The sequence below is a fragment of the Balaenoptera physalus genome, assembly GCF_965194825.1.
Source record: "Balaenoptera physalus genome assembly, chromosome: 1".
NCBI lineage: Eukaryota > Metazoa > Chordata > Mammalia > Artiodactyla > Balaenopteridae > Balaenoptera > Balaenoptera physalus.
The window spans coordinates 33,123,091-33,150,762 of NC_138882.1; the positions used below are offsets into that span (position 1 = coordinate 33,123,091).

The following is a 27,672-nucleotide window of genomic DNA, read 5'->3' on the forward strand; positions in this document are numbered from 1 at the left end:
GCCATTGCACAGAGAAACTGCCTGATCCCCAGTGTGTTCCAGGAAGACTAAATCTGATAATAATGGATCAGGTAGACTGGAATGCGGAGAAGCTGAAGACTGTTGTCCTCAACGCTGGTTGTTCGTTAGAATCATCTGGGAAGCTTTTACACCACGCTGTTACCCAGCCTGTACTCCCAGAGATTCTGGTTTAATTGATCTGGAGTGGGGCCCAGATTTCAGTATTTTAAAAAAGTTCTCCAGGGAATTCTAATGTGTGGCCAGGATTGAGAACCTCTGCTAAAGATGATACAGTAAGTATTGCAATCACTCAGGCAAAGATGATGATGATCTAAACTAGTGCAATGGCAGTGAGAACAAAGTGAAGGGGCCAGTTGTATAAAATACTGTAAATGTAGAAGGAATAGGCTTTAGCAACTGTCTGCACAGCGACTTAGATTTATGGCTACAACATTCATTTCTTCCAGTTAAAGACAGTTTGGTGAAATGGTTAAGAACACAGACTCTGGAGCCAGATTGCCTGGGTTTGGATTTCAGCTCTGCTATTCTGCTATTTATTTATTAGGGGTGTGTGTGTGTGTGTGTGTGTGTGTGTGTGTGTGTGTGTGTGAGACCGAGAGAGAGAGAGACCTTGGGCAAGTTCCTTAACCGCTTTATGACTCAGTTTCCTCATCTGTATGTTGGGGATATAACAATAACTAACATACGGAGTTGTGAAGATTAAGTGAATTAACAAATATGTAAAAGCCCTTAGAACCGTGCTTGGCATATAGGAAGAGGTTTAAAGGCGTTTGCTGTTATTATAAGCGTGGTTCATCATCTATTCTGACCTCTCCAAGATATCGAACTGAATGTAAGACTGATCTGGAAAAGGAGAAGTCCTTGAGGGCTCTCAACCCTCAGCCAATCTGAAGTCACTAGGTCACCTGCTTCATAAATACAATTGGATGGAGGTGGCACACCCTGCCTCCCTCCATCCCGGACCGCATTCTCAAGGTCTCTAAAAGTAACAGCCACAGCGTCCCTACTTGAACTGCTGGTCCTTGGTGCTTCGCGTCTTGGCCAGGAAGCGCTCTGCCAGCTTCTCCAGGTTGCGGGAGTAGTCCATCTCGATCTCAGCCTTCTTCCGGAAGAAGTCCTGGAGGTCCTGCAACAGCTGCACCCGGAGCTCACACTGCTGGTCCAGGCATTTCATCTGCTCTGTGAGCTGAGCACGGATCTCTGCAATGAAAGCGAGGTGAGGCAGTCAGACAGAGATCCCTGGAAAAAACCATAACACCAACATTTACCCCTTCCATTTAGTTGTTCCCTGTGCTCTGGGGAACTTAAAGGCTTTAATTTTTAAAATGTGATGTGAGGCACCACCAAACTCACCAACTCTTTTCAGACCCTTAAAGAACACTGAACCCAGGGATCTGCTAAATCATTTAAGAGAAACTGCTTATCAGAGGTAATAATACTCAGAGCTACCCCTTAACGAGCAATTTATCGTGCTTCCAGCACAGTGTCAGAATGTAGGCTCCCTTCTGGCAGAGAGCCAAATGAATTATCTCCGAACCATCCTATTAGGTTAGTACTACTTTCATCCGTATTTTAAAGATGAGAAAACTGACTCTTAAAAAGAAGTCATGCTATTAGGTGGTGGAGCCGGGATTCAAACCCAAACAACTTGACTTTAGAGCCCAAACTCCTACTTTTTATACTTTCTCCCATTATTTCAAACTGTTTTTCCACATCTTCATGAAGTAGGGGGAGAGGTCAGGATATTTTAATGGAGATAGAAAGGGCTCTGCCCAAGGGCAAATAGTGGCAGTCAAGAATGAAACAAGCACTGGGACCTCTAGGCATGCAAACCATTAACTGTCAATCGGATTCCATAGTTTCCAATACCACTGGATGTAATCAATCTTCAAGAAGTTGATATTTTCACCAACAAATATCACTCATATCTCTGATGCTTCATCCTCACGGATGCTCAGAGCCTCTGCTGTGTCAAAGCTAGAAATATTTCTGGTTAAGCTCTAGCTTGGCAGCTTTCTGGCTGGCCAGAATCCTCGTACAGGGTTAGCAAACACCCTCTCTGGAACTGCAGCAATGGCAGCTCCAGATACAACCAGATCTGCCTCAGATGCAATACTGCATTCGTTACTGACAAGAGACCTGGCACCCGCAGGAAGCAGCTTGCCAAAGCCAGACTGCAAGGCCTGCAGTGTGTATCCTGCTGAAGTTATGTCCCAATCCCCATTTGAGTCACAATGGAGTCACTTCTTTCATCCCTTTCTTCCCCACCCCTACCCCCAAGCCTGCTCAGCTCCAATAGCTTAGGATGTGACAGTAGCTCCAATCCCAGGGAAAAAGAGCACCTGTACTATTACGCCTTTCCTCTGCATGCTCCAAATTCATTCCCCAACAGTAGAGTTGCAACAGTGCTTTCAGTCTATGCTCTGTAATGCATAGGGTGGGGGTGTGGAATCTAGGGTTTTCATCTGAGCTGCGGAAAAATCAGAGGCAAATCCAGGAACGAAGCTATGATGTTGAAAATTCTGCCAACCATCCTTTTATGAAGCAATGAGGGATGAGCAAATGGTACATTTGGCTTCGCCTTGGAGTAGCTGCGGGTCCATCATCCATCCCCATCTTCATTTTTGTTTGTTTTTACAGATATCAGGATGTACCACAAGTATCTGGTCCTTTATGGGTGATCTCAGGTGATCTGTGAGTGTAGTTCTTACCCTCTTTGGCTCCCTGCCTCCTCCCGTGCCAACCACCAACGCCAACCAGACCTGCAGTAACCTCACCTGAACTGAAACTGAGCACCGGAGGATTGTTTCAAGCAGACAGAAGGCTGCGCAGAAAAGCCGCCTACCTCATCAAAGCTCTCTTGTTCTGTGTTTTTTTGGAGTCTGATTACAGGGGTGTTGGGGGGGAAGATCTGCAGAGGGCATGCCAGGCATCTGGTTCCTGCCAGGGATTTCTGGGCCTCTTAAAGGCAACAGCCCTTGCCGAGACTATTCCTCGAGGCATCTGTCCTCTTTCTATCTTTGATAGATAGAAGTAGTAGCTGGTAGTAGTAGCCACTGGGTAGGCAGACTGTGGGTGGAGAGGACATTCACAGTGCTCATTGATATTACTTACAACTTGTCCATTAAATAAGAATCAGGGCATCTTAGGGTGAAAAGGCTTTCCAGGTACCCAGTCAGTAACAGATGTGCAAGAGGATGTGGATAGGCAAGGGGCTGTCAGCCCTCTCTGAGTCACTTGTAATTCATTTAAGACTTTACCTCAATAAACTCTCTAACTAGTGGAGCAGAAAGGGAGCACAGGAGGATGGATGATGCCCACCTTCGCCATAAAAAGAGGAGGCTAGGGCTTCCCTGGTGGTGCAGTGGTTGAGAATCTGCCTGCCAATGCAGGGGACACGGGTTCGAGCCCTGGTCTGGGAAGATCCCACATGCCGCGGAGCAGCTGGGCCCGTGAGCCACAATTACTGAGCTTGAGCGTCTGGAGCCTGTGCTCCGCAGCAAGAGAGGCCGCGATAGTGAGAGGCCTGCGCACCGCGATGAAGAGTGGCCCCCGCTTGCCGCAACTAGAGAAAGCCCTCGCACAGAGATGAAGACCCAACACAGCCAAAAATAAATAAATTAATTAATTTAAAAAAAAATTTAAAACACACACACACACACACACACACACAAAGAGAGGAGGCTAAGCAAATTCCCACAATACCCATGAGGTTCCAGAGGTAGACCGCTCCAGGGTTGTCCTGTCTGAGGAACAAGCACTTCATAGGAGGCCTTTAAGATATATGAATTAATCTAAGAAGCCCCAACGTGCATCCAGCCAGCATGGAATTCCACCCTGACCTCCTTAGGTGTCTCAACAAATGGGCAGCTTACCCAAAGTGCACCCCAACCTCAGGCATCCCCTCCGGGCCCCTGAAGGAAAGAGAGCACGTGCTTACTGAACACCTTTATACACATCATCTCATTTAACCTTTATTATTAGTCCATAATTGGTATCCCCAATTGTCCTGATTGCACAGATGAGAAAACTGAAGTATGGCTCAAGTAATTTACCAAAGGCTCATACAATTAGGTGCAAATGGGGTTGAAGCCAAATGAAGGTTTTGCCTTGACTTGTCAAAGAGGTTGTCAGTGGGGCAGGGAAACAAGAGAAACGAACAAGAGTCTGGGGTCTCTGAGGTATTTCTGGGGGAATCACAGTGTCTCTCGCTCCAAACCCTGGAATGTTCCCTTCCCACCTTCCAGATGAGGTGGTGACTCAGGCCCCCAGAGTCAAGTTTGGAGTAGCCCGGTGACTCACTAGCTAGCCCATGTTTTGACTGGTCCACAACTGGGCTGGATCCCTTCCTGCTTCTTAGATCTCCTCTACAGGGCAGCTTTGAAGGAAGTGAGAATGCGATATCCCCACCCCAATCCAGGAAAAGGAGAGTCTCTGCTAAGAGATACCACCTGCCACTGTGGTTAATTAGTGATGCGACTCCACTGAGCATCTCCCCGGCCCCCCCACCCCTCCCCATGGAAGGAGATGCTGCCCTGGCTCCCACCCTCAGAGCCTCTGCAGAGGCACTTAAGGGAGACTCCAACTACCCCCATCTCCAGGCCTGCAGCTCCAAGACAGAATGGCTGCTCTGTCCAGGGCAAAATGTGCTCTGTCCAGGCTTTTGCTGCTGCTGCTTTTGCTGCAAAGACAAACAATGGTCCCCAAGAAGGCAGCTGTGCCAGCCCCAGTCCTCTGTCCATGCATATGAGGGGCAGGAAACAATAGGCCACTGAACGCCAGCACGCCTGGGCCATGTGCCCAGGCTGGGGGCCCCTCTGCACCCTGGCCGACCAATAAACTACAAGGGCAGAAAGAAGAAAGGGGCAATTTATAAAAACATGGAGGAATTCCTCACAGTTCCATCCACACAGCTCCATCGTGTGCTTAGGCCAGAATGCACGTGCACACGTGTATACACGCAAAGGCACACAATCACACCACCCACACTGCTTCACCACATCAACCCAAGAAGCCTTTGCAAATTCAGTTTATAGTTGGATGAGAGTTCCTGGGAGCTGGGGATGATGGGATCTTTGTAGGTTCTGTCCCTAGAACTACACTGAAGAAGTCAAGTTCTCACTTTCTACATGCAGCTGTATCTCAGGGCTATAAATGTATTTCATGGCCATCCAGAAAGCCAAAGTACAAAGGTCACCATGAACGACCTGGAGTGATACATGCCAAAAATGACCTCCCCTGGGCACCTCACACAGCCCATTTATTCAGCAAATCTTTACTGTGCACCTACTGTATAACAGACCCTGTGCTAGGTGATGGCAACAGAGGACAAAACAGGCCCAAGCCCTGCCCTAATGAAGCATGGCTTGACAAGAAGAGGAAGGAAAAGAAAGCAAAGACAATCTCATTACTTTTGCTTCGAATATTCTTTACGATAGATAGCCATGGTATTAAGCCCCCACCTAAAGACCAAAGATTTAAAAATCATCAGTAGCAGGAAAAGATATTAGGCAACAAGCCTAAGAACATTTCAATGTCCTCTGACTCTTTTTCTATTATGTTTTATAAAAATGACACTTGAATAAAAACTGCAGCTTCCCTTGCAAAAGGGACCAAAGTTCTAGAACAAGTTTCTTGAAAATCAGAGTTAACCTTTGGTTAGCATTTCATTCAAAGATTCAAGTCAAAATGTAACTCCACTGTTCTGGAACTAGACCGTGACGATGGCTGCACAATCTTGTGAATATACAAAAACAAAAAACAAAAAACCCACTGAATTGTACACTTCAAAGGTGTAAATTTTATGGTATGTGAATTATACCTCATTACAAAAATTGAACCCCACCAAAACAGCATGTCCTGCTGAGTGCCATCCTGCCAATTAAGGGGAAAATGGTCCAGCAAACAGGCACCAAAAGGAGGAAGGAATTCTTGGTTTCCATTTCTCCACTTCTATGGGCTGAATTTCAGTTCTGCATTGAATATTCTTAAAGCAAATCTTAGAAGCTGTCCCTCAGGACAGGAAGCTTGGCCAGGACATTGAACTCCACTGGCAGATAGATCACCATTCCATCATTTACGAAGGGTGTCAGATCAAAACCTGGCAAGGAATGTTTTTATGTATGAGTTCAAATGCAGGCTCAGCACACACGTCCAGAAGAGCTCCCCCCAGGATATGCTGACGCCTTGTCCATGCTTGGCCATAGCTGAGAACCTAACTACACCTGTCCTGGGAGTTAGAAGGAGGCTCATTTCCTTTTTAGAAAGAAACTGAAGGGTCACAAAACGGATGAAATTCAAAGAAAAACTAGACCTAACAGGACACTGATCATTTAACAAAAACAGGGCCCTGCCACAGCGACAATCATGGAGGCTCCTAAATTATATAACACCTGCCAATGCAGGTGACACAGTCCTCTAGAAACTGTCCTCACTTCAGAGAACACCCAGGAAATTCATCAGTCAGCAGAGTACTGGGGGGATTCTGTTCAGCTCACTGCTTCCAATCCAAAGATATTAACCCCTTTCTTTCCCTCTTTCAAAATTCATCTCCTCTTTTAGGAATTCTGCCTGGTTAAGTCACATGGAACCCCCTCCTATGAATCCCTTATCTCTGAGGAGAAAATGGGGGTCGGGGGGAGGCCGGGAGAAAGATGTAATCTTTCAGGAGATCAACACAGGCACGTCCTTCCCTTCTCCTTGACGTGCTGGCACCTAGGGGACAAGAGCTGCCACTCCCACAGGCTGTGCTCAGAGCCCGTTGAGCATGAGGTCAGCCTGCGTTCCCCACTGGGAACCAGGCCTGATGCCGGTCTTTTTCCACAAAATCTGTCTCTCCTGCTTTTAGCCTTTCACAAACACATGATGTCACCTCAGCCATCTCAGGAATATGAATTCCTAGTACCTTTCCAGCAAGTGTTATAGAAGAAGACAATTGAGGCTTTCACCAGGCTCTACCCTCCATATCTCTTACCAAGGCCTCTTATCAAAATGGTCATCGGCTCCTCTCAGAACTGTTCCCTGGGAAACAGAATGCTGGAATACCTTGCCAAGTCTCACTCTTTACCTGCAGGTTTGCCTTTCTACAAACTCAGTAATGGGAGGGCCTTTAAATTTTTTCTTGGACAGATAGAACCAGAGCCCAGAGAAGGGGAAGGAATTTCTGGAGATCACACAGCTATTAAGCTGCAGATCTAGGCCTGGAACCCGGGTCACTGGGTTCCTAAGCCAAAGTTCTTTCTTACTTACTCTTGTCACAAATATTTATTTGAGCACCTTCCAGGTGCTCTGAGAGTACAAAGACAAAAGTCCTCTGTCAATGTTAGCAGAGCAGTCAGGAAGAGACAAGTAAAAAACCTACAACAAACACAGTGAAACAATAATATAAATAAACGAGGTATGTACACAGTGTCCTGAGAGCAGAGAGAAGGAAGACACGTATCACCCTCAATCAACTTCCTACACCACATCTGTCAGTGACTGACATTATTACTTATCTCAGTAGTCAGTATGCCAAAAAAAGCCATCAAGCTACTCTTAGCAAACTAGAAAACAGCAAATATTCTTCCTCAAAGAGTGTGATTGATGGCCTTTTTCCTCGTTACTTTACCCTATTGAATATAGCATAGAAACAAACATGAGTTAATCCAAACAATCAATCAACAAATAGCTACTAAGCTTCCAGAATATGTGGATGTGACATACTTATTGTTTTCCCTTCCTTGCATCCATATCCTCCCCAACTCTTAGTACTTTAGACAAAGCTGCTTCCACCTCCGGCCTCTCCAAAGATGGTAGATGTTACCTCCAGGCCCTGTTTAGGAGCTACAAGACCTGGGGACAATGTCAGTCTGAGACAGTGCTACCATCTTGCCACCATGACTGGAATGGAGCCAACCTAGAGGAAGCAGAGCTGAGGTATGGGAAAAGGAAACTTGAGCCCCTGAATCAATCATGGCCAGATGCCAGCCCTATCCCTGGCCCTTTCCAGCATACAAGCCAACTCATTCCGTTTTTGCTTAAAATAGTTTGCATTGGGGTTTTGGTCACTTGCAAACAAAGGATTCCTAGTGGACTAAGTAGGGAATTCTCAAGTATTCAGAAGCATGAAGGTCCCTGTCCTCAAGGAACTTACAATCTAATTGTGAAAACATGATCAAAATATAGAATACATTTTCAAAAAATACATAATTATTTACATATTATGTAATTATGCAAGATATATAATTAAATATATAAATCTTTATTATAGTATACTGCAAGAATGAAACTGAGAAGAAACATTACAAGTAAAAGTCTTAAGGACTCAAAGCAGTGGGGACTAACATTGCTAAAATAAGGCTTCTTGAGAAAGACTAAACTCCTTGAGAGGGAGAAATTGTTTGTTTGGCTCACTAACATACTCCTAGACCCAAAACAATACCTGGCATATAATAGGGCTTGAAATTTGTGGAAGGAAGGAGAGGATAAAGAGAGAAAATGGGAGGAAAGAGAAGTCTGAACTGGTATTCTGAGAATGGGTAAAATTTCAATAAATGGAAGGGTGAGGAGACAATCTTCCAGAAGAAGGGAAAACATAAGCGGAGAGATGGGAATGTTTGAGCGTGGCCTCTTTATGAGATAGTGAGGAGGCTGGCCTCACCAGAACAAAAGGTGACGTAAGGGTAAGTCAGAGATAAGGGTGCATAGGGAGGAGCAGCTCCAAAGGCTAACAGGGTAGTTTGGATTTCAAGAGGCCAGAAATGGAGCTGGTGAAAGTTTGTGTCATGATGGGAACAGAGCTGAAGGAAGATCAGAGTGGAGGAGGTCTGCTGGATGGGTTCCTAGGCCTTCTAAATTAAGAGATGGAGTGAGCGTTAATGAGCAATCCAGGATGAATAGTACAGAGGTCAAAAAGAATAGGAGAATTCCATGAGTGGAAAATCCCCACACATACTAACGCTAATCATTAGTAATAATACATACTTTAGAGCCACTGATCCTAAAGCTACTGAGTCCAACCTATCCTTTCCTATACAGTGAGGAGCAAACTGGACATGTAAGAGAGATCGTTGGGTTCAAAGGTAAGACAGTTACCTTGGTGGGAGGAAGGAGGGGTGGTGGCAACTGGAGTGCTAGCCTCTCCGGCTTTCCTTTTACTATAGTTCTTTGTGTTGAACTTTAAGTTTGGCCATCTTCAAAACTGCCTGCCCTGTGCAGTAGATATCCCCAAAGTTAGGAAAGAAAGAACCATTCCTCCCCTCGCATTAACTCCACACTACCTAAGAACAATGCATGCAGCTTTGGAGACAAAGAGAAACCAGCCAGGGGGAAGGAGAAGGAGAAAAATGGCCTTAAGAGTTTCCGAAGGACATCCATTCATTAACTGTTGAGCCCCCAAGTGAAGACACAGAAAGCAGCCTCATAAAGCCAATGAGACAGGAGGGTGTGAAGGAGAATAACTCAATGAACTTTAATCATCAGGACTGCTCTTGGCAGGCCGCCTTGGTTCTTTTAAGTGACTCAATAGAAAGTCAAAGACAAAAGGCTCCCAAATGAACAAGCTGCCACATCAAATGCCAAAGTAGTAATTTTAGCTCCTAGGCCTTGCCTGAGATGTTTAAGAAACAGAATTCCTGAGGTCCAAAGTCTAGAATTAGCTTGTACTACAAACTAAAGATCTGGAATGAGATGACCAACAGCTCCTCTGGGAAATGTTACCTAGTCTGATGCCCCTGATTGATTGCTAGAGACAAAGTGGAAGTGAATTCCCAAGGACCATGATAACCAACCAACAAATCTAGCAAATATTTGTCTCATACCATCTCTGTGCAAAGATCTGTGTGACAAATCATTGGAACACACGAGAAAATATAAGACACTGTCTTGCTTTCAAGGAGCTTATAATCCAATTGGGAAAAAAAGGAGACTAAATGCAAAAGCATTCAACTGTATAGGACTGTGTGTGCTAAGTGCCAAAATAATGGTCCCAGATTACGCTCAGAGAGGAGATCAGTATAAACCAGGATCAGCCTGAGTTAGTCTTCAGGCCTGGAACTGGGGAGGATTTAAAGAGGCGTAAGGGTTATAGAGGAAGGAGGGCTGTGATTACTAGGGCAAAGGTGAGGAGGCAGAAATGGGCAGATCAAGCCCAGGAGCCTGTGTGAGTACAGCACAGTGATTTGAAGGTTTATTCAGAAGAGCATGTAGAGAAAGAGGGGGGTGGAAAAGCAAGAAAGGGTGTGCATGCTCGATGAGCAGATCAGATACACTGTTCCAAAGGGATCTGTAAACTGTGGATAAAGCAAGGTAAGGGTCTTGAAAAGCAGAAGGACAGCACAAGAAGAGTCAAAAACCCAAGGACTTCCCTGAAATCATCTCCTGAAAAGACTAAATGTCAATTTCGACATGTCCACTATAGTAATGGGCAACGGTAAACTGTATGCTGCTCAAGGCTCCAGCGCAACTGAATGGAAAACAAACCAGATCAATCCTAAAATCCAGACCCTAAATTCCTAGAGAGCTGGCTCTGGAGGATTTACTTCATTTTGTGTAGGACCCAGCTTGGCCTACAGTATTGGCACATCGTTTCAGATTTAGTTCCACCAGCATGGACCAAGCCCCTATTAGTTGTTGGGAAAAGGGACAAAGATGAGTACAGAGGACCAGGAGATTCACTCGGCCTTTGAAGTGCCTGTGGAACTTCCTATTGGAAAATGCAGTTTTGTTCTCCAGTCTGGAGTTATCAGGAGAGGTCAAGTCTGGAAGGAGACATTTGCGAGCCATCAGCAAGTAGATGGGAGTATGAAGTTAACCATGAAAGCGAATGCAGCTGCCCATAGAAAGCATGGAGAATGAAAGAGAAGTAGGCCTAAGCCTGGGGACACCCTCATTTAGGTGGAAAGCAAAAGAAGAGGAGATAGGAAACTACAGTGAGAATGAAAAGAGATGTATCAAGGTGTCAATAACTGCAAATCACTTAAAGAAGACAGAAGGGCAAAGGGTTGATTAACTTGGGCGATCATTATTGAGAGCCTGCTATGCATCACCCAAGATGAACACAACCACCTTACTGACAGGCTGGGTCAGCCTGTACTGCTCCAGTTGCTATGACTGTTCCAGTGCTTCATGCTGGTGGGCCGCCCTGACAGCCCCCTGCCTTGTACCTGTGCTACACGCCTCTCAATTCCCACTCCAGGGTTTCCCTGTCGCCACTGAGGCATGGGATTTGGAGGGACCTGCTCAGCCACCAGCCATGCCATGAAGAAGCACAGGGGAATTGAAGCTCTAGGACATCAACCCCTGAGTAAGAGGGGATGGAGGCTGGCAAATGAAATCTTCTCCCTCCTTTCCCCAGTGGACCATTCAGAGATGTAGTAGCTTCACATATTTTCTCTGAAGATGTCCCACAAGACCAAATGATCAGCCTGTCATGAAGCTGTGGCCAGCCTCTAAGCAGTCCCTTATATTTGTTCTCCCTCCCTCCCTCCCTTTCTCGCTTCCCTTTTCTCCTCATTCCTGCTTCCCTGTGATGGCTCTCACAAACAAAGTGTAAGCTTTTGCCTCTAGAGCTCTAATTCTAGGGAACCCAGACTAAGATAATTACCATGGGCCAGGCACTGTTCTAGATGCTGGATAGATCATCTTTTCTTTGATGAAACTTATTCCCCAAGGAAAGTATCTGCTTAGTAGAGTGTTGAGAATTGCTAACAAATAGTTATTTTTCAAGGACTCAACATATTTGTGAAGTGATTGGTTGGTTATAAGAACTGATTTAGTTGACTACAGTTTGTTTTCTATGAACAGGTAAAGTGTCTCTACAAAAGTTATGGGCAGGTATACAATCAACAGTGATCACAGATGCCATTTATTAAATACTTTCTATGTGACTCATAGAAAGTTGAGTCACCATTTAAGTGTAAAGGTATGCTATCTCATTTAATCCTCAAAACATCCCAGTGGGATAAGTTTGCAATAAAGCAGGATGGTTAAGAGCCCAGACGTTGCATTCAGAAAGACCTGGCTTTAATTCTAGCTCTGCCACATGCTAGTTGTGTATCCTTGAATAAGACACTTAATCTAAGTCTGTTTCATTAACTATAAAATAGAGTTTGTAACAGCAGCCACACCAGTGGATTATTATAAAGTGTAGAAGAGATAATGTAGATAAAATAGGTAAAGTGTTTACTATATGCCGGGTACCTAGTAAGATTCTATTAAAAGTCAATCATGATTCCGCCCACTTCACAGATGGGGACCACCGAGGTTCAGAGAGATTAGTTAATTGCCTGAGGTCACCAAGATAGTTACAGATCACGACAGGATCTGAACCTAGATGTGTTCAATTCTAAAACAGGGCTCTTACCCACTCTCCTACATTTTTTTTAATGAAACTGAGATATGGACTCATTTAGTTGCCTTTCATACTGGAATCCTATAGTTCTAGCTGGCAATATTGATTGCGATCCTTGAATTTCTTCAGCTTATCACACAAAAGTCCTCATTCTTACTGCCTTAACTCTGAGTATTTAAGTATTTGTGTTGCGGTGGAGTGGGAAAACACCTTTATATCATTTCTTCTTGAAAGAAAGAGTAGCAAAAAGTCCATGCCCACCTAGAGAGGCTATCAACTGGAGAGGCAGCAGAGCAAAATCTGAGTTACCATTCAACTTTCTCTGAGCCTGCTTGGCACAAAGAAAGTATTTAGTAAGTGGCATCTATGATCACTATTGATTGTATATGACGTGCCTGCCTATAACTGGAAAACAGACTGTCTGGGCTCAAAATGCCAGCTCCATCACTTACTAGCTGTGTGACCCTGGGCAAATTACTTAACTTCTCTGTGCCTCAATGTCTCTATGTGTCAAAGTTCATTAATAATAGTACCTACCTCTTAGAGTTTTCATGAGTTAACATTTGTAAAGTAATTAGAATACTTCCTGGTACACTGAAAATACCATATATGCTTTTGTTAAATACATAAATCAAATCTGTCTCATGGGCTCTTCAATCCTTTAACTTCCTAGACAAGAAGGTATAGGAAGTGATAGGAATTGAATAGAATAAATTAGTGGCTTCCTAACTCTTACAAGCCAACACACACAAACACAGGAAACACAATTTCATGAAACAATACATATTCCATAAAGTCTGTTTTTTTACATTTTAAATGCTGGTTGTGGCCCACTGATTTGATTTCATGACCTAGTAGAAGGTCTCGACCTGAAGATTAAAAAAGCTATGGAATAAAACACATGGCCACCAAAGGCAGAACTAGAACAGAGTCTTCAAACCACTCAGCTCCTTCTTCATGGTCATTACTAAATCAGAAAGGGCTTAAGTTTCACTTCTTGCTTGCAAAGAAACTGTACATTCCGGGTCCTCCTCCCATTCCTTCCACATTTCACATGAACACTAGAAATTCAGAGAACACCAAGGAACCAACGGATACTTCCTGTCTATGCAACGCCTGCTACTGTTACCCAATCCAATATGTCACCACTGTGTATCAGGGAGAATTCTCCGGCTTGTCCTTTGAGGTTTGTCTTCCTGATTTTGAGGTCCAGCAACTATGATAACCCATCACACCTTCAGAGCAAAAAAGCTACTGCTCTAACACAAAGGCAATGTCATTACATATTTAATAAATGGATTATAAACAGAATAGATGACACTTATTAATGGTTGAGTTGAAAAAAAAAAAGAGTTCTTATCTCCTAGAGATAAATACTGAAATATTCAAGGATGAATAATGTCTGGTATTTGCTTCAAAGTGATGGAGGGGAGTGACGGGTGGGGTGGGGAGTGGATATAAATAAAACAAGACTGGCCATGAACTGAGGATTTTCGAAGCAGGGTGATGGGGATATGGGAGTTCATAACACTATTCTCCCTACTTTTGCGTATGTCTGAAATTTTTCATAAAGGTTTTTAAGAATCCAATTAATGGGGCTTCCCTGGTGGCACAGTGGTTAAGAATCCACCTGCCATTGCAGGGGACACGGGTTCAAGCCCTGGTCCGGGAAGATCCCACATGCCGCGGAGCAACTAAGCCCATGCGCCACAACTACTGAGCCTGTGCTCTAGAGTCCGTGAGCCAAAACTACTGAGCCCATGTGCCACAACTACTGAAGCCCGCGTGATTAGAGCCCGTGCTCCGCAACAAGACAAGCCACCGCAATGAGAAGCCTGCACACTGCAAGGAAGAGTAGCCCCCGCTCGCCGCAACTAGAGAAAGCCCACGCACAGCAATGAAGACACAACACAGCCAAAAATAAAATAAATAAATAAAATAAATTTATTTTTAAAAAAAGAATCTAATTAATGGCATGTTAACAAAAAAAGACTTAAAAAGACTCATAGTAAAGGCAAAGGAAGATGAACAAAATAGAAAGAATACCCAGAGATATAATACAGAGCAATTAATTTCCTTAAAATGGATGGACTAAATCTGTGGGTAGAAAAGGGATACTACATACCAGGAAATGTACATAAAATAATCAACATCAAGACAGATACTGTTTAAATTTTTGAACTTCAAGGATAAAGAAAGAATTATTTAAGAATCAATGCAGAAAAAGCAAATTGTCTAACAAAGTCGGGGGGGGCTGGGAATCAGGATGGTCTCAGATTTTTCCAGATTGTTCCAGGCAATATTTGAGGCCTGAAGTAAATGAAGCCACATTCTAAAATGATTCTAAGGGAGAGCCACTGTGATCCAAGAATTTATGGCAAGCTAAGTCACCTCAAGTTCAAGTGTGAAAAAGGCTCAGCCATTGCCAACTTGAAAGATCTCAGCCTATATAGACCCATGAACCCCTCCTGAGAGACAGAAATCCTGCACCAGTAGCTCAATCAAAACAAAACCACAGGAACAAAGAAGCAGTAAAAGAAAAGACCCCCAAAATGGGAGCATGCAGCTCAGAATGTAAATGTTAGAAACACTGCCAAGGAAAAAAAGCCAGATAAGCTACAAAAACTGGGAGATGGGAAAGAGAGGTACAAGGAAGGGCAAGAAAATGAATCACCTAATCTTTCCAGGCAAGGGATCAGCCAGCCTTGTCAAAAAGTGAAGATTTAGCTAAAAATGTAGTTTAAAATATCAGCAATGACTTCAGCCTCCTAATGATTTTCACAATCATTTTCTTAACCTTAGAGAGAACTTAAAGGACTACGATCTTTTGTGGAGAAGAAACATTTATCTGAAGTTCACCAGTTTCTTTACTTTCACTTCAGTTTCTTTTTCTTCTGTTAGATTCAAGTAAAATTAAATTCAATTGTTTTTATTTTTAAAGCACATATGGCATAATGCCAATCTTATAAAATTATTTCACTCCCGCCAGCCACCAGTCTGTTTCCATGCGCCGAAAGTGTGCACTGGAAGAGAAAGTCCACATGCCTGGCACCAAATCCACCACCCCCACCTCTCCTCCCAGCCCTCCCTGTCTCAGCGCCTAGCCTAGGTTAATCTTTCCACCTGCACACTAGAACCCACACCTTCTTGCTCACTCAAGGCCCTTGCTCCTGAAGTTATACACCTATTTTCTGTATCATCCTTTTCCCCTCTCTGCCGGATCATTCCCATAAGCAAACAAACATGCTATATTCCCCCACAAGGAAACACAGTTTCCTTGCTCTCCCCCTTCCTCCCCAGCTACTTTTTCATCTTGTCCTCTCTTTACAATAAAACTCAGAATGGTTGTCCATACTCCCAGCCTCTACTTCCTTTCTTCCCTTTTTCTCTTTAGCCCACTGTAATCAGGCTCTTGCTTCTTCCATTCTCGTGGTGGGCAGTAACGATCTCCATGTAGCCAAACACAGCCAATTCTCGGGACCCAGCTTCCTCCACCACCACCAGGACTGGACAGAGGGGATCACTCTCTGGCCCCGGGACACCACCCTCTCCTGATACGCCCCTGGACACACATTCTCAGTCTCCTTCACTGGACCTTCCTCCTCTCTCCCAACCTCCAACTGCTGACACCCCAGGGTTCCATCTAGGGCTTCTTTTCCATCTCTACTTGCTTCCCAGTAGATCTCTTCTGGTTCTGTGCCTGGTAACTGCCAAATCTGTATCTCCAGTCTGGACCCCTCCCTGAATTCCTGGCTCCTATAACTGACTTAACATTTCCTCTTGGATGGCTAACAGGTACTTAGAACTTAACATGCCCAAACCTGAGTTCTTGATACACACCCTGATCCCCATGTTCCCTGTCTTAGTAATGATACCACCTACCAGGCCAAAAACCTTAAGATTTATTATTGATTCTTCTCTTTCTCTCAAACTCCCAATCCAATTCATGAGCAAATCCTGTTTGCTCTACTTTCAAAATTCAACCAGAATTAAACCACTTCTTATCCCCTCTACCATTCCCAACTCAGTCCAACTCAGCATCATTTTGTTCTGAATTACTGTGATAGCTTCCTAACTGTTCCTGCTGCCACCACCCTCACTCCCCTACAGTCTGTTCCCTGCACATCATCCTCCAACAGCTTCACATTGTAGAAAAAAGCTGCAGGCTTTCTAAAACCTTACATGGCCTAACCCCTGGCTATCTCTCCAGTTTCTCTGTTATGTTCACCTTACTCACTGGTCTCCAGCCACACTGGCCTGTCTGTTCACAGAACATGCCAAGCACACTCCCACCTCAGGGCCTTTGCATATGCTTTCCCTCAGCTTGAAGCACACTCCCCCAAACATTCACATGGTTAGCTCCCTCACTTCACTCAATTCTTTGCCCAGATGTTGCCTTCTCAGAGCAACCTTGTGGCCACTCCATTTGAAAGAGCCCCTGACTCTCTCTATGCCTTTACCTCGTTTTATTTTTCTTTATGACACTTACAAATCTACTTAGTTATGTATTTATCATCTTACCCTCCCGCCAGAACATAAGCCTCACGATAGCAGGGACTTGATCCCTGGTGTCATAGTGCCTCACACATAGAAAGCACTCAATGTATACTCATTGAATGAATGAACGTAGAACTCTTTTGGTGTAACAGAAGTTGGAACAATTTATTGCTGACTTCTTTGTACTTTTCAGTTTTGCATATTTTTTAATGAGCATTTCCTATTTTATAAGGAAGCGACAGCTATTCCTTTAAAAATTAAAACAGAAAACCAATCAAAAATCAAAGGAGAGATGTATTATCTAATCAGCTCTGCTATATTTTGACAAGTGTTTTTGCCCCATTATTTATGATAGCCGCAAAAGAGTTCACAACGTAATGCCCACAGGGCATTTTTCATAACCGATGAAACTTTTTAGGAGGAAACTTTACTGGAACAAAAGTTTTAATTGCCCAGGGCTGACCAAAGAGTGCAAAGACAAGCCTCCCAAGTGAGAATGAAAATTGGCAACGTTTTCCTAAATATCACTACCCACTATAATATTTTTTCAATATTGCTGCCGTAATCTAGATGCCAGAGTCTGTTAGCATCCTGCAAACAAAAGTGTGATGGTCTTCAGTAATACTTACATAGAAAATAAAAGTATCACTTTCAAATAAGCTGACACTTCTGAACATGTAATAACCAGGGTCACAGAATCACAGGGGCCAGTGAGAAAATTTAAAAGGGTCCCTGTGAGCCCCACTGACACACTTACCACCAGGAAAAGTTCCTATCCCTCCAACCAACCCACAGCAACACCCAGCAGTGTCATTCAGCAAGTGGAGTGATCTGCTTCTTCCACCCCCAAGAGGCCCCGGGGAAAGTGGAGAGGGCATAGGACCAACCCCTTGTCACTCATGAGTGAGGTCCAATGGCAAATACAAGGCATGAACGGCACACAAAGCTAGGCCACGGTTTCAGTGTCTCTCCCTTCTAGCCTCACCTCCAGTGTTACCTGCATCTTCTGCTCTTTTCATGATGAGGAAGAAAGCAGCAAAAGCCCGTCTGCTCTGGAAATGTGGACTAGTGATCTGGCACAGTGGGACATACCGCAGAAGTTACCTATCCCAAATAGGATTCAAACCCTGGTCTCCTAATACGTCCACCTACATTTTTCTAAGGCTGTTGACCAAGCAGTAGACTGTGAATGCCAAGCAGTTGACACATATGTTCTAGGGTCTTCACATGACTAATGGCATTCAGAGCAGCAACTTCTTTTTTTTTTAATCAATAATCTAATTGTTTTCCCTTTAAAACTAGAAAGTTTAGAGCCTCTATATATCACACGAGTGTGCACAATGGTTAGTGGCGACAAGTCAAACATCATTAACTAGGCCAAGGCGATGTTTTAGTGTGGTAAAATATACACAATATAAAATTTACCATGTTAACCATTTTTAAGTGTCCAGTTCTAATGCGGCATTAAGTACATTGTTGTGCAACCATCACCATCATCCATCTCCAGAACTTTTTCATCTTCCCCAACTGAAACTCTATACGCATTAAAGACTAACTCCTCATTCTCCCTTCCCTCCAGTCCCTGGCAACCTCCATTTAGGCCAAGGTGGTTTTGAGCGTTCTACAGTTTTTCATTGTTTTAATTCTTTGCCACATATCATAAAATGTATAATCATAGTGGACTATGGGTTGAAAACAAGAAGCCTAAGAATACAAATGATGAAATGCAATTGTCAATTAGAAGTATAAGTATCAAGTCATCCAGTTCACATCAACATGGTCTTCGCCAGGTCACCATGTAGCATTCATGTGATTCAATCTTATGAATCCATTGTTAAAGACACAAGACATAGGAATAACCATAACCAAACTGACTTTTCAATTGTTAGAAGAAAGGCATTCCATACCTACAATGTGTTATTCCCTGTAAGATATGTAGTTGAAACCATCTGCAGTAACTCACCATTTAAAAACAAAACTTTAGAATTACATTTAAGAAGAAGTCATTTTTTAAAGAGTGCAAACCAAACATTGGGTCAAGAAGTCAAGTTTCTCTTATTTTTAAAAAAATATATTAGCAAGTCATTAAATTTCCAACTACATTTTAATGAAGTTGGTCCCAAATTAAGCACAATATTTTATCTTTAAATTTATTTTGATAAATCACACTCTTTCATAATTTATTTAAATAAATTAAATAGTGCATATCACTTGCTAACTGAGAAAAGAAAAATTATCTTGATATATAATGGAGGCTATTAAAATTTTAAGTCTATGTTAAAATAAACTGTACACTATAATATAATTTTAATAATGTTGATATAAAAGAAAACATTTTACCTAAATTCACTTCTTTATCATAGTTTATAAAAGTGACAACATTATCTTTTAAATTCTTGAGGGGGTTTACAAAATTATATTACTCTGAAAGGAGTTCCTAAATTCTAAAATGTTACAAAATGCCAGTCTAACATAAAAAACTTTTTGATCAGACCCCAGTAATTTTAAGGAACTTCTTTTCTCTTGACCCTGTGCCTGCCTTCCCAAGGAAACTAATCTACCAGAGAAAAACTATAAAAGTTCTTGCAGTGTGATGAGCCCAGAATCAGGAGAAAAGAGGGTGCTGTAGGAATATAGAGTAGATAAGACCAGCCTGGTCTAGGGCTCAGCAAGGGGCTCTCAGAGGTCTTGGAGTATCAGAGTGAGCCAGAGGAAGAGGGCAGGAAAAGTGCTCCAGCCCACAGGCAACAGCATGCTCAAAGGCCCACAGGCAAGAGAAAGGAAGCCATGTGCAAGGAATTGAAAAAAATCTAAGAAATTCAGATTAGCTGAAGCACAGAGTTTAAGTGAGAGGGTGAAAGAAAAAAAAGAGACTGATTAAAAAGAGAGGCAGGGATCAAGCCCTGGAGAGTAATGCAAATAGTCTGAAGAAGAATGGAATTTTTCCTAAGAGCAGTGGGAAGCCATTAACACATGGAGTAGAAATTAGATAAGCAAACTACAGTGTTTTTAATGACATAAGTGTTCCACTCCAACAGAGAGCCAAAGTAGAAGGGAAATGTGAGACTTTTTATTTTCAGAGGGTTTAAGGCTTTTGAGACTCTTCTTATAATGACTCCCTCAACCTGAATATTCCAAATAAAGCAAAATGCAAATTCCCCACAAAACACAAAAAGCCTAGTGCTTCCAAATATTAGCCAAAAAACAACCACATGCACCGATCTTACGAGTAGATCAGTGCCATCATTTAGATATTAGAGGCAGCAGCAGGGTATCTGCATGAGTCAGAAGATTTAGGTCTCTGGGTTTCACTTTCCTCATCTGAGAAACTGTGATAAGTATTTATCTTCTGCCTACCCACTTCACACCCTTTGAAGGCCACATCTCGAACAATTAAGTGGAAAGGATTTTACCAGCTGCTTTTATTCAATCCTAGAGACAAGAAGAAGTAAATGCTTCAGAATGTACAGTTAAAAGGCTGTCCAAACATTTCACACCTCTGAAAAAATACTCCACTGTTCAAACCCATAGATGGGTTTATTCAAATTTGTCAGCGGGAACAAAATTCAGAGCAAAGTCAGCTGACAATTTAAAAAATACTGAAATAAATAAAATAAAAACTAAAGAAAAGACATTAAAACTCAGCTCTTGATTCAGTCTGGTTCCACAGTCATGGGATAGGCTTGGTCCAAATGCAGCTGACAGGAGTAAATTAGCCTGCATTTGGGAGACCCAGGTTCTAGATCTGTGACTTGCATTGCTATTTCTTTTGTTGAATTAGTCATGATTTTACATGTCCCCAAAAGTTATTACTGACTTTAAAGATCAAAGAGAGGCTTCCCTGGTGGCGCAGTGGTTGAGAATCCGCCTGCCAATGCAGGGGACACGGGTTCGAGCCCTGGTCTGGGAAGATCCCACATGCCGCGGAGCGACTAGGCCCGTGAGCCACAACTACTGAGCCTGCGCGTCTGGAGCCTGTGCTCCGCAACAAGGGAGGCCGCGATAGTGAGAGGCCCGCGCATTGCGATGAAGAGTGGCCCCCGCTTGCCGCAACTGGGGAAAGCCCTCGCAAAGAAACGAAGACCCAACACAGCCAAAAATAAATAATAAATAAATAATAAATAAATTAAAAAAAAAAAAAGATCAAAGAGAAAGTAAAAGCACCGTGCTGTGGGTTGCATCAGAGAAACGTGCTCAAGTTCCTATTGTTTTGTCGGGATTTTTAAAGGACATTCTAGAAAATCGTTTTACATTATTTTATGTGTCTCCAGACTTTCCGGGCAGGGATTATGCCAAAAAATTTGTTTTTAAAAATACTTTTTAAGACATTAAAATACTTTGAGTAAATGACATGAAATAACACAGTAGCCTGATTAGATGAACCCAATGTGCTTAGAAATTTCATTTTCCTTTCCAACAGAGTAACTTCCCCAACTTTTAGAAAAAAAAACCCAAAAAACCCTATTTTAGTTCTTTTTTTATTAAATGGCACATTTCTCAGAACGAAAGGCTGAGAGCACAGTTCCTCTAATTTGTAAGACCAGTTTATACACACTTTCTATTATGACACTCAGCACAATGTACAGTAATTAGCAATTTACATCTGTTTTCCCTGCCAGGCTAAGAGCGTCACAAATCCAAGACCATGTCTTATTCACTGTTACATCCCAGCACCTAGCGCGAGGCTGGCCTAAATGTTGAGCCGAAATAAATGGAAATGAGTTGTGCTTTTCGTGTCTTCCACAGTGAATCTCTGGCGGATTCCAACAAAGCCTCAGAGTTAACTACGTGCAGATCCTGGGTCAGCTAGACTCACAATGAAGATTTCTGCCTAATTGCCTCTTTCTCCACTCTTCCTTCCCCTTCCCTCTCCATCTCCAGAGGGAGTTCCCACTGGAAATTGCACAACTCTTTGTGCAGAGAGAAACAGCCAGCTTAGTTCCTGTTGACCTGAACAGCATTATGTTCTAGCACAATAACTTCTGCCGTCATAGAAGAGTAACAAACCCAATCTGGGTTGTTTTTCTAACTAAAAACTGTCATTCCAACTTCTACATTTATCTCACAGAGCTAGAACCTTCCGAGGCACTCACTTCTCGTCTATCCTCACCAGTCCCATAATAAGCAAATACAACATTTGGACAGACTAAGATAGTGTTTTAACTGTTTTGACCGTGACCCATAATGAGCAATACATGTTACGCTGTGCCCCAGTATACACATACACAAACACACACACACACACACACCTAAAAAAAATTGATGCAATATTTATCCTTTCTACTTCCAATGCACTTTCATATTTTCTATCCTTTTTTTAATACTATTCCATTTACATTTTCAAAACGCTGGTGAGAGACTTCCCTGGTGGCGCAGTGGTTAAGAATCCGCCTGCCAAAGCAGGGGACGCGGGTTGGATCCCTGGTCCTGGAAGATCCCACAGGCCGCGGAGCAACTAAGCCAATGCGCCACAACTACTGAGCCTGCACTCTAGAGCCCACAAGCCACAACTACTGAGCTCACCACTGCAACTACTGAAGCCCGGGTGCCTAGAGCCTGTGCTCCGCAACAAGAGAAGACACCGCAATGAGAAGCCCGCGCACCCCAACGAAGGGTAGACCCCGCTCGTCGCAACTAGAGAAAGCCTGCGCGCAGCAACAAAGACCCAATGCAGCCAAAAAAAAAAAAAAAACCTGGTGAGTGGGTGATAAAATTGGTTTCATGACCTGCTTGGCAAAGTCAATTTTTCTGCAGTCAGAAAACACTAGTCTGCAGACAGGGCTCTGGTCAGTGTTTTCAAAATCCGTTTGGAGACTTTAGGCAGTAACACAACAGCTCTTGAAAACAAAACAAATAGAAAATCAGGTACACAAGATGAAATTCTCATCTAGAATAAACCATTCCACATCCCCCCGTGGAAAACTATGCCACCACCGGACTTCTTAGCACAAAGAAACACAGGGACTAGGTACTGATAAAAAAAAGTCAGGGCTGGACTGGATCCAGATTTGCCCAATATCCAACCAAGAGAGAACTCCTGCCCAAGAGTATTGCTCTGGCTGTGCTTTTCTGGGTATGAAGGTGGGTAATGCAGGCTCTCTAGTGATGCAGCCTGACCATCTCTTCCAGGAGTTTGAGTTTCAAAGGGCTTTCACGTCTATTTCTTCACTTAAACGTTATTGGAAATTTCCTTTCCAGAATTAGAAAGTATCATGTCAGTGGCATAGAAAAGTGTTTCAGGATGCTCTCTGAAGCATATTTATGCCAAATATGCCAAAAATCATTCTTGAAGCAGAAGAATTCTTAAGCAGAAGAAGGGGAGAAGCTGGGTTAAGAAAAATATATGGACTTCCTGTTCTGTGTGCCAGGGAAGGGTGGATGGGAGGAACCTTACCAAAGGACCAAGTCTCAAAAAGCCCAGGTTCAGGTCTCTAGTAAGGCTTTGGTATAAGTTTCTCTACATTCTCCCTCATAATCAACCTCCCTCCCACCCCCAGTTCCTAAAGACAGACCTTACGGAGTTAAGAAGATGGGAGAGATACAAAACTGTAAGATATGATGGTACCTAGTGTGATGTAGTTATGTATATAGATGTATAGATAGAGATATACACATAGATAATTACAGAGTAAAAGCCAATGGCCTACATGGCATGACATGATCAAACTTCGTCTTCCCCTATAGACCCTAGCCCCTCCTCTCAGACCTCATCTCCTACTCCTCCCCATCCCCACCAAACCACTCTGCTTTAGCCACAGAGGCCTCCATGCTATTCCTCAAATACACCAAGCACACTTGGGCCTCTGACCCTGCCCCAGGGCCTTTGCATTGGCTGTTTCCCCAGCCTGGAATGCTCTTCCTTCCCCTAGTATCCACTGACACCCTCCCCTCCTTCAAATCTTTGCACAAATCTTAGCACAAATGTGACCTACTTTATAAGGCCTCACCTAAAGGCTTGCCACTCCCTGTTTTAAAATGCAACCAGACCTCACTACCCTGATCCTCTTTACTGTACTTATGACCTTCTAAATACTAAGTAATTTACATATCCATCATGTTTATTATTTATCTCCATCTTCCCCCACTGGAATGTTAACTCACAGAAATCTTTGTTTTATTAACTGATATAAACCACGCACCTAGAGTAGTATCAGGTACCTGACAGATGATCAACAAAATAACTGTCGAATGAATAGATGAGTGAGTAAATACAGGGATGAATAAATGTATAGTATAGAATATAGTTCTTTCTTCACCTACTTGGTGATGGCTAACACAAGAACAGGGCCTTCTATTCACAGATGGAGATGAATGACTGAAATACAAATGTTCATTTACACTACAGGATAATGGTCAAACCAACAGTATAAAATTAATACTATCAGATCCTCCTCTGTTTTTATAGAATAATACTTTTCTGCAGGTGAGAATGACAGCCACCACAAAAGGAGAAAAGAGCCAAGAAAGGAGAGAGGTTTACAGAAAATCAGAAACTTTTAAAAGTTCACAACTTATCCATGAGCCATTTCTATTTACCTTTAACCAGAGAAGGAACAAACAGAAGTTTTAGGAATATGTTTTTGTCAAGTCTCTGAATGCCTATAGCTCCCTCTAGAATGATTTATGAAGAGGCCAGGCTGTGAAAACCACCAAGACTTTGGGTGTGTCTACTGGCTCCAAGGGTGATATGTGAACATTTTGGGGGCGGGCTTAAAAGCCAACAGCTTAGATTTCCAATCCTGAAATTTAACAGAACTCAGCAGCAAATATCCAGCCGCTGTGCAATAACAATTCAGGATCCTGAGCCTGCTTCTCTGTGGGAAGTTACCAGCCTAAAAATAAAGTAAGGAAAGTTCAAAGAAGCTTCCCCATTGGTCTCCTCCTCCGTGTCACTGAGGAGGAGATGGGTAGATGTATTTCCCACCAGCAAGCACAGCCCCCAGCCTAAGGAAAACCCCAGAAAGGATTTCAGGCCACAAGGGGGCAATTTCAGAAGGATGAGGCCATAAAACAATTAAAGAGGGAAGAGGTTAATCTGTAGCTGGTCACAATCCATATGCCCAGAGCAGCATCGCTGCAAAAGGCAATCTCACATCAGTCACTGGCTTTTCAACCCAGGCAATTTTCTTTACTCTCCCTTTTCCCCATTCCCCCCACCCACAAAAAACACATTTTATGATGAAGGAGAGGGAGAAAGAAGGCAGAGGGTTAGATTCCTCACATCTAAGCCCCTCAGGCAACCTGAATTTACTGAAGTCACTCTCCCTGGAGGGGGCATATTGTGACCAAGCTTCTTGCAGTACCTCCTGCCATGTGCAAAATTAAATTAAATGGTCCTTCACTTTTGAAATCCTGCCATCAGTGTACCAAAAGGAACATCTGAGTGTACCAGCCAGGGATGATGGCTTTTCCTTTCTACCAACATACACAAATCATTAGGAGATTAAGTCTCTGAATAGCTAATGTGCATTTTCATAAAGAAGGAGAAGTTAAACGCTCAGTCTAACACCCACGTAGAAGGGGTTGAAAGGGACTGGGATTGCACTCGCTGCTGCCTTGGGAAAGTGATTAAAAGCAGGGCAGACAGAAAGCTAACGGCTTTTTTTACCTGACTTTCATGGAGTGAGGGGTGTGGGGAATGGACATGGGAAACCCAGCGCCAAATGCTAAAAAGGGAGGAGAAAAGGGCTGCCGTAGGTATAGAAGGTCCGGAGAAGACTGCCCCACCCAACAGGAGCTGTTCTCTGTGGGCATTAAACCCAAGGACTCTGAAAGGCCTGCCGTCACCACACTGCAGATGGATGCTCTAAGGCAAACTGGGATTTAAAGCAAAGCAAGGTATTACTGTCACTTTGGTCCTTTCTGCTCTACCACGGTTTCCACTTTCTGACCCTAAAACCTAAACAAAAGATTTTGATGGTTTTAGTAATCCATCTCGCCTACCTTCCCCTGACTGAACAAAGTTATTTTCACACCCACCTAGTCTCACTTCCAGTATGCCTAAATTTGGAACAATGGAAGCAAGTGGGTGAAAAGAAACAAAGAAAGGAAAATTCAGGAAATGACAATCTTCAGAGCAGCAATATATAATTTGAAAAGTAACTCAGACTGGGAACAGACTGAATATAAAATTACATACAAATCCTATTTAATTCAAACCACTTCAATGTAACAACTCTTTATTGAGCTCTTACTATGCTCTGTGGAGAAGACAAAAACTTATGGGTCACAGCCCTGATCAGTCTACAGCACAGCAGGCTCCTTTTCAGGCTCCAGGAGGGGACTTTTGGGCAAACCTAGTAGAGGCCCTTGGTTAGGGATAGACGAGAAAGAATTTGCACCTACCTCCAGGTCACTCTTAATGGTTTCTCTGTACCTACTTGCCACCCCCATCCCCAGAGTGGACAAAGAGGAAAGTCAAGTGGGCAAGGCAGAAGCAGGGAGAACTCAGAGGGTTGCCAGCAACGATGAGGAACACATACGTGTTTCTTGATGAGTCGTCTGGCAAGAAGGGTGGTAGAAAGAATCTTTACATCATATTCTTACAGTCTTCAAGGGCAGTCATTCACCGAGATTTTTTTTTAAACTTCCAGAGTCATTTATAAGCCTGTTTCTCTCCCTTTTCCTCTATCCTGTTCTGAAAAATACAGAATTTTCAGAGAGAATAAGGAATAAAAGCACCTCTTGATCGGGGATAAAGGAAAAGATACTGGGGTATCAGAATTGACTGGGTAAAAGGGTGGGGGGAAAAAATCATAGAAACTGGGAGCAAGGGAATTCTGCAAAGCTCCCTGCCACACGATGTCTACCTTCCCAGGCCCGACCTCCAATTGTCTTCATAGAAACACATATCTGATATCACAAAAAACACCATCAATTGGAACAGCTCATAAATTCTCATCTCTCAACTTCAGAAGGGTTTTTGTGAAAATGAAAAGTCTCCCCAGAAGCCTGAACTCTGAGGGTCATCAAAACAAGGACAGTCTCTTTTGAGCTTTCACATTGCTGTCCTCGGTAGGGGGCTGCTCCAGGGTCTGGGTTAGTCTGCAACTGAAGTGATATCAGCCCTCTCTGCCACTTATTCCTACTGTCATTATCCGCCAGGAACAAGCACAAGTCCAAAGCCTTCAGGCAGAAGGATTCTCTGGGTCTCAATTCTTCGCTGAAAAATTCAACAGCATGAACAATCTGTATTTCACAACAAAGAGGTTCCACCCTAAAAACGCAAGAACACAGAGGAAAGCCAAGGCAACAGAGCTCGAATTCTGGTAGAAAACACGCATCCCCAGACATCTTCTTCCCCTGTCCAAGAGCAAAAGCTGACCAGGTATAGGGAGGAAAAACTCCTGCACAGTCTAGTACACACCACTCCTGTCCTTCCTCCCAGAAACCACCCTCCTTGGCAGGTGACCAAAGCCAAATGTCCTCCAGAGACGCACTGCCTTCTCCCATTCTGCAAGGCTTTAAAGCCAAGCCAGGGCCGCCTGCTGTTTTCCGGTACCCTTATAGCACAGGGTTACAAGTCTCTGACCCTCTGTGTGCCAAATTCCAGACCCTCAGGGATGCAAAAAGTGGAGCGAAGGAGTTTGTGGCTTCAAAGATGGAGAGAAAATGACAGTTTAAAAGAAAAGGTTAAAAGTCTCTCTTGATAATTATTTTCTTCATTTTGCTCTCCTGTATTTTCCAAATTGTCTATGATAAACATGTTGCTTTCCTAATTAGAAAAAAGGAATAAATGTCACTTAAAATGTTTTGAAAAATCAGCATAAGCAGTATCCAGAATGCTCTGAGACAGTCCCTGGGGGTGCCACGTGGGGGGAGGG

The 27,672-nt window shown here is 43.3% G+C and overlaps 1 protein-coding gene across 9 annotated transcripts in view; it reads right to left on the reverse strand.

The window, feature by feature from the left end:
* Positions 1-27,672, reverse strand: part of SRGAP2 (SLIT-ROBO Rho GTPase activating protein 2) — a 235,405-nt gene that overhangs the window by 143,923 nt on the left and 63,810 nt on the right. For 8 of the 9 annotated variants that reach the window (XM_082459154.1, XM_082459152.1, XM_082459153.1 and 5 more), the window contains exon 3: positions 1,029-1,221. In XM_082459154.1, the coding sequence (XP_082315280.1) occupies positions 1,029-1,221 (193 nt within the window). Of the gene's footprint in view, positions 1-1,028; positions 1,222-26,331; positions 26,487-27,672 lie in introns of all 9 variants that reach the window. The other variant, XM_082459155.1, reaches the window with a different exon arrangement.